Source organism: Corythoichthys intestinalis, chromosome 10 (genome assembly GCF_030265065.1).
Source record: "Corythoichthys intestinalis isolate RoL2023-P3 chromosome 10, ASM3026506v1, whole genome shotgun sequence".
NCBI classification, from domain to species: domain Eukaryota; kingdom Metazoa; phylum Chordata; class Actinopteri; order Syngnathiformes; family Syngnathidae; genus Corythoichthys; species Corythoichthys intestinalis.
Window position 1 is genome coordinate 13,026,465 of NC_080404.1, and position 8,062 is coordinate 13,034,526.

At 38.7% G+C, this 8,062-nt stretch overlaps 1 protein-coding gene across 1 annotated transcript in view; it reads left to right on the forward strand.

Moving 5' to 3' along the window:
• psme4a (proteasome activator subunit 4a) overlaps positions 1-7,850 on the forward strand; it is a 56,237-nt gene extending 48,387 nt beyond the window's left edge. Inside the window, exons 44-47 of the mRNA XM_057848043.1 lie at positions 811-973; positions 6,478-6,611; positions 6,701-6,841; positions 6,998-7,850. Coding sequence (XP_057704026.1) covers positions 811-973; positions 6,478-6,611; positions 6,701-6,835 — 432 coding nt within the window. The 3' untranslated portion in view covers positions 6,836-6,841; positions 6,998-7,850. The remainder of the gene's footprint in view (positions 1-810; positions 974-6,477; positions 6,612-6,700; positions 6,842-6,997) is intronic.
• Positions 7,851-8,062: the final 212 nt, after the last annotated feature.

Here is an 8,062-nt window from a genome sequence, read left to right on the forward strand (position 1 = left end):
TCCAGTACAGCAGGTACCATACGTATATTTTGAACACTTAACTAGAACTTAAAATTAGCTTGACACAAATGGAAATTTAATTGAAACGTGGGAAAAACACCTTTTAAGAAATGTGTGTTATCAAGCGTAATGACATATTTAGAAATAAGTGCGTTTTTTTGTAAGATTTTCAGTTTTTTGGGATGAAAGTAGTGATTTTTTTTTCTAGTCACATCTGAGATGCAATTGTTGGCTGTTTTCAAAAGTGTTCATCTAAAATAATCATCTAAAAATGGTTTAATATTAGGTGAAATGTCTTGTTTTCTCGTGTACTAGTATATTTCTAATTGCGCTTTACCTAAAAAAAAAATGTTTTATCTGAATGGACTACTAATCAATGGAATTTTCAGTAGAATACTGATTACAAAAATATTCGATAGCTACGTACGTAACACAAATGAATGGCATCCCTTCGGGTCCATTTTGCAGTAAATTAGGGGCTGTGACTCACATCATCACTCGAAATTAAAGTATCTAAATCTCGATAGCAGCACAAACGAATGACATAATTTTTCTATAAATTTGCGTCTGATGGGGGGCCAACTTCACAGAGGTGTCAACAGTTCAATAAAAAGAATGCCCAAAGTAATTTTGGTTTACAAATGATCATGGTCATTTTTCTGCTGTTGTCACTGTCAAATGTTTTTTAAGGTAAAACAAGTTCAGCAAATAAACACAATACCAGCTGGATTGAATTTCTTTTAGTTGGATAGCAGTAATCAGGTGTACCTAATATTACGTCCGGTCACGCCCATTTTACTTCCTCCACAGGTAAGAGAAATGGCCGCCACCACTCTCAGTGGGTTCCTCCAGTGCAATTTCCTCTCCATGGACGCACCGATGCAGGCCCACTTTGAGGCTCTTTGTAAGACTCGCCTGCCCAAAAAGAGGAAGAGGGGCATTGGCTCAATCGTCGACACGATACCTTCTGCAGGTCAGTCAACTAAATTAAAATTTATTTTAACTGGAAAAAAATGTCTTTGGGTTGTCTACATATACAGGTAGTCCCCGGGTTCCGAACTTGTTCCGTTCCTACGCTTGCGACGTAACCTGAATTTCTTTCCCCCCATATGTAAAAATAACTATCACAAAACATGTATTATACGTCATTGGACTGTCCTCGCCAAGACGTTAGCTAAGTCCTAGCTAGACAGCGAGCTAAGCTCCGAAATGACGATGTCAGACGTCCGTGTGGTTTGCCGACTTTAGTCAGCTGCTCATGACATAACAACACTTGCTGAATTGAACTATAATAAAAATAAAAACAGTTTCATCTTCAATAACAGCAATTCAAATTTTGTTTATAAGCTGCTGATACAGCAATAACAGTCCACGCAAACGATTAGCATGTATCATTTAGTGTCTGCGCGTCATCAGAAATAATCACATTAATTCGCCCCAGGCATTTGACCACAATTGAAAACGCAGAATAAACAGTACAAAAGGTGTCGCCTCTTTGGATGCTTCAAAAGCAACAAGTGTACATGCAGGCATGCAGCTATAATCTATACCCTCTCTCTCACTGGGCTGCGCGACTTCTTCGTGGGAGCAAATGCGCTCTTCCTCGTGTGTGCGCGTGCGCTCATTTTTGTGCGCGCAACTACGTTCTTCCTCGTGTGCACATGCGCTTTTTCTCGCGTGTGGACGAACTACCTGCTTTATGCTTCCTGCGCCAAAATAAAAGGATGCATCACAAAACAAAAGTCCACATTATTTAAATAATAACGACTGGACAAGACAACGGAGGCTTAGAGTCGAAAATCACGTAAGTCGGGTACGTCGTAACCAGGGCTGTCCCGAATGACTAATTTTTTCCCGATTAGTCGACGAATCTAATAACTTTATTAATTTTTTTTTCACTAATTTAGCAATGACATTTTTGTTGACTCTTTATTAATTCACAAAAACACATTTTGGAACACTTTAATTCTTTATTAACGTATTAATAATAAACATAAATTACAATAATAAATCACAAACAATGAGGTCAAATGCTGCTGGCATTAACTAGTGCAAAAAAAAAAAAAAAAAAGAATGTAAACGGAATTCTGTGACTTCACCTTTCCAACAGGCGTCAAAACAATTCTTACTCTTTATGTGCTTTGTCTATATTGTTCTAAATGTTAAAATGATAGGTGAGCATGTCTACATGCTCAGGTGTCAAGTTTGCCCCTTTTTTTGGTAACAATGTTCCCAGCAGCTGAGAAAAGACACAGATGGTGTTCAAGTTGCGGGCACTGCCAGTAGAGCCAGGTTGGGGAACTTTTCTTCACCGTCCCTCCACCACTGCAGCGGGCTGAAGGACTTCTTTTTACGCGACTTTTCAAAGTACTTCTATATCTCCTTTCTCGCCAATAACTCAGGTTCTTGGCCATCATCATTGTCATTGTCAAAAAACTTAACGATGCACGTTGATTCGACGCACATAGAGGCAACTTTAAAAAAAAAAAAAAAAAAAGTCTTCATATTAGTTAGTTGTATGGACTTACGAGCCACTAGCTTGTTGTTTCTTCCAAAATTACACCTGGCTGACGGCACTTCAACGGTTCGTTCATGGCAGACATGCTACCGTGGTATGCGAGCACAGCATTGCAAAGACCACACTCAGTGGTTGCCTGGCACGGCCGGTGTTTTTCAAACACTGAGAGTATAGTCTGGGACCCAGCCCATTAACGGCCTCTCGAGCAAGTACAAAATCAATCGAGAAATCAGATTCGTTTATTTGCATGACGTGTCTTAACAAGCAACGTCACTCTTCCGCGTCGGAAGTCTGTCTCCACAACAACACAGATGGTGAACAGGAGAGCCGAGAATATGTTCCAATCCAAGGTAAAATCAGTTTTAAAATTACCAAAAACACATCGACACAAGTCATTGACAACAGTCTCTCGCGCTAGCCATGTTGAATAAACTCCGCTCTCCTCGTATGTTTACTTCCGCGTCCCGCCCGTCGCTGATTGGTCCACTCCGCTGTCTGTTTGCTCCGCCCTGGAAATTTTATCCGCTTAATGGTGGCCAGACTCAATAGCTGGAACAGCGGTGAGTCTGGAGTACCGGGCTAACTCAGTGGCACCCTTCTTATTTTTGGTAAAATATTTCCAGGCTTTGGCCACTCTGGTCCGCTTTTTTGGCTTTATGCTGCTTTCACCGCTTGCATCGCGAGTGTCCGCCATTCTCAACTTTATCCGCATGGATTTTTTTTTTTAACCCGTCATTACCCATCGATGACGTCGACTAGTCGGGACAGCTCTAGTCGTAACTAGGGTTTGGCATCGAGCATCGATTGGATCCGGGACTAACACTCCGGTTCTTCCGGAATCGTTCGAATTTTTTTGTCTGGACTCCCAAGTTTCGATGCCTTGACCGCTGACCGGAAAAAATAGCCGAACACCACGAAGAAGTCACATGAAAACGAGCTCCGTTAAGAGTAGGCCTGAACGATATTGGAAAAAACTATTGTTGCGATTTTTTTTAGGTGTGCAATATATTGCGATATTATATTGCGATAGTAAAAAAAAAAAAAAAAAAAAAAAAAAAAAAAAATTTTTTTTTAAGAAATATTCACTAGATGACTTGAATAGCTGTTTTGAAATACTTTGCATGACACACCGTGACCACAGTGTATTCATATAATACCGTTTCATTTGTGAATGATTAAGATTGCTGTATTATTATGAAGGGATCCAGGAAGCCATGTCTGCACAAAATAGATAATTTCTTGAACACAATATTTGACACTTCAACAGCAGCAAATACATTAAATGACAAATAAAAGAGCAGGTGCATTCGTCCCCTGAGTTTTTGACAAAATATAACAATAAATAACAACAAAGTTGTAAACATATTTGAACAAAAATATTAAATATGACAAATAAGAGTTGTTCACAAACTATAACAATAAATAAGAACCTCAGTAAAACAATAAAGTTGTCAACATATTTGAACTTAAATATTAAATCTGTCAAATAAAAGTGCAAGTGCATTAGTCCCCTGAGTTGTTTACACAAAATATAACAATATAGAACTGCAAAACTGCAACAAAGTTGTAAAAATATTTAAAAAATATTAAGTATCAAAACTTTATGTGCAGCTGTACTATAGTTATTTGAAAAATACGATTTACAGTTAATTTAAATATAAAAGAAACAGAAACTCAATTGAACTTGTAAATAATTGAACTGAATAACAGCAAATAACTGATGAATAACAGAACCATTTTAACTCCCAAATTTATGTATTTGTCTGCATATCGTCCACCTTCCTTGCTCAGCAATTCTCAACTGGGTCTCATAGGTTTTTGGCCAAGACTACTAGTTTATCCACCATTGCAGGCTTGAGACAACAACGTTGGCACGTAACAATGTTCCCACCTGTACTAAAAAGCCTCTGATGGGAAGCTCGTAGCAGGAATGCATAGATACCTGCGTTTTAAATGGTCCCACATGTTCGACGGATTACTTCTTGTTGAGGCAACCATGGCGAGGCACTGTCAACAGGGCTGTTTTTTGTTCCTTATATTCTTGTCGATAGCCAAAATACTTCCAAAACTCCTTTTGGAGACAGTCTTCCCTATTCAACGTGCTGCTTGATTGCTTGCTTTCACTTTGAAAACGGCCCCTCCTCCCTCCGCTCTGCTGTTCGGCCCCTCCTCCCTCCACTCCGCTCTAGCAGGGGAGGGGGAGGAGCCGATGACTGCGAGCTGGAGAGAATGAGAGACTGTTCACTCTCCTTCTCGCTCCTTGCTCAAAACAAACGTTTGTGGATTTAAAAAAATGAAATGAAAAAACTATCGCACGTCCTTGCGATGGGACTATTGCGCATGCGCACATCGCGATGGCGATGTTTAAACGATATATCGTTCAGGCCTAGTTAAGAGCAAATCAAAGAAAGTGTCTAATTTAGCTTAGCACAAAAACATGATGCTTCGCTTCACATAAATGACAACAACGTAATAGAATAAACGCACCGAAATGATATCAGACCCTCTGTCAAAACGCACAAACTTACACATTTTGTTTTATAAAGGGTTCCCAACGAAATTTAGTGCAGAGGAGGTGTGTAGCGTCTGTACAACTCAAGGATTGTTTTCCAACGTAAGTACCGTATTGGCCCGAATATAAGACGGTGTTTTTTGCATTGAAATAGAATTGAAAAAGAGGGGGTCGTCTTATATTCGCAGTCTAGACATTATACCCATTCATGACGCTCGATGACGCCAGATATCATTGAAGCGATGTTCTGACAGATCTCAGCTACTGTGCCCATTCACGACGCTAGATGGCGCCAGATATCATTGAAGCGATGTTCTGTCATGACAGATCTCAGCTACTAGCCAGTTTGCATTATTTTCTTGCAATGTTTTTCCTTATTCAGATTTGTTTCAAGACTACAGTTACAGTTAGACTTCACTTTGATGGTTAGTGCAGTTATTGAAATTTTGTTGTTTTATCACAATAGATTGGTTTATTTACATTTCAAAAACCAGGAGCCATTCATGTACGAATGTGATTGCACTTTAGTTTACATATTTGATGTTTAGATATTAAGATTTGAATGAGGCAAAGTAACATGTATTTTCTCTCAAATATATTGTTATAATCATTTGTTTCAGATGTACTGTAATTTTCTGTATAAAAATTAATTTAGTGTTCAAAAAGTCTTTTTTTTCTTCAAACTTGAGTCTTGAAAAAGAGGGGGTCGTCTTATAATCAGGGCAGTCTTATATTCGGGCCAATACGGTATTGTTCTTTTTTCATGCTGCTTCCAGTAAGTCACCACTAGGAGAAGCCAAGCGCACATAGCAAAACCAAAGAAAACTGTAGAGTCCGGAGTTACAATAGTGACAACTTGTGGGCGGATGAACAACATATCAGTTTAGTAGGAAATAAAACTTAAAAAGTAGTCAATTTAAGATCAAGGGACAGAACACTCCCCGCCTGAAATCTGCAACAGCCCTTAACTAACTTGTAGAAATACCACCTAAAACAAATGATGCAATACAATAAATGCCTGTAGCACAAGACAATCTAAAACATAGGCAAAAGAATGTGTAAATGTTTTCTCCGTGAGCTTTTGAAAAAATAAACATCTTTGTAAAAATGCACTCCTGTGGAAAGACACTTAATCATATTCAAGTTCAAAGACATATATATTAGCAAGTTAAAAATAGTCCTGTGACAGTTCATATAATTTAAAAAATAATCGGGAAGAAATTAATACAAACTACGCAATTTTTTTTACCCTGCCTATTAAAAGAATCTGAATCGAAACGTGAAATCAGAACTGTTCAAATTCAAAGGATGCCCAACCCTAGTATTAACCCAGGGACTACCTGTACTTCATGGGGAAGATTAATTTAAAATACAAGTGAATGGAGTTATGGGCTTTGTCAAGTGAAGGATTAAACTGTACCTCATTTTTCATATTGTGTTGTCATAGACCTTGTGCGCCGCCACGCAGGTGTTCTCGGGCTGAGTGCTTGCATTCTCTCCAGCCCATATGACGTGCCCACATGGATGCCCCAGCTATTAATGGACCTCAGTGCCCACCTCAATGATACCCAACCCATTGAAGTATGTCTTTCTACTTTGTAGACTGGTGTAAGCTTATGTTTCACGTTGGAAAATGAACGGTAATGTTGCGACCTGATGTGTTCGCACAGATGACTGTGAAGAAAACCCTTTCCAACTTCAGGAGGACACATCATGACAACTGGCAGCAGCATAAGCAGCAGTTTACAGATGACCAGCTGCTGGTTCTGACTGACCTTCTCGTGTCCCCATGTTACTATGCCTAGAATTTGGTAAAGCATTTTAAAAATACAACCCAAAGAAAGATCCTCCATATTTGTATGCTTTTGCATTCAACATTTGTACTGAGATCTTTGAGAGTTGAGTGATATTTCTTTCAGATGCACCCCCCTTCACACCTTTATTCTGTTTTGCTTGAATTTTTGTAGACTGCATTCAGGCCAACCTGTTTTGAGGAAGTCGCTGCAGTTCCAAGACACCAGAAAGTGGCACACAAAATTGTTTGAAATGTTGTGTATTCTGTAGCTCATTTACATTTCATTCTATACTTAATATTTAAGGAACAATCATGGCAGGGATGGATGACCTGCAGTGTGTAAAATTTCTGTACAGTTTTCTTTAGGGGGGGTGCTCGCGTGTGCGTGAAAATGTATGGTGTGTCAGATACATTTTCTCAGGATTGCATCCCATGAATCAATTCAGCCAACATGATTTCCCGATGTAGGGCAAGTTCCTTGTTATCATCATTCTGAGATTGACCTTAATGTTTTAAGAAAGTTGTGAACAGAAAACTTTGGCTTAGACTGTATCACAATGTTTGTTTGGCTGTTTATAAATTGCTTGAGTAAATATGCACAAACTTGACATATTTATTTATTTTATACGTTGGGTGAGATTTGGGGGGAGGTGGAGTACTGGAGCCTATTTTCATGTACACCTCCAGAGAAAACGGAGAGGCTGCACTCCCAGATTAGGTGCTGTCAATTGGTTTATCGAGAACCTGAGCACTTTTTAAGGTTCCCAGTACGAAATGTCATTCACTATGCCGAAACATAATTACAATAATCATAGATCCCCTCAACTAGAACTTGCTGCATTGGTTTATTTGCTCAGATTGTTTCCCCATAGCCTAACGACTTGAAATTACAAACATTTGAAGCATTTAGGAAATACCTCACCTTTGTATAGTATAGTGCCAAAATTGCTTTTTGGTAGATGTACTGTTTGCCCGTTGTATTATATTATGTATTAATAAATTGTTTATAAAACTATCAGAGTCAATGTTACATTCATATAAACTAGAACATTAAATAAGGTGGCATATTTGACCTGTTGTAACATGTAAGCATGTACAGTGGTACCTCTACTTACGAACGTCTCAATATACAGTATTTTCACGTTAAGACAACGGGAAAATACTGCCTCATGTTACGATAAAAATTTCAGGATATGAAAGGAGAAAATACAGTATGGCTGGTGCTCCCAGAGTTTAC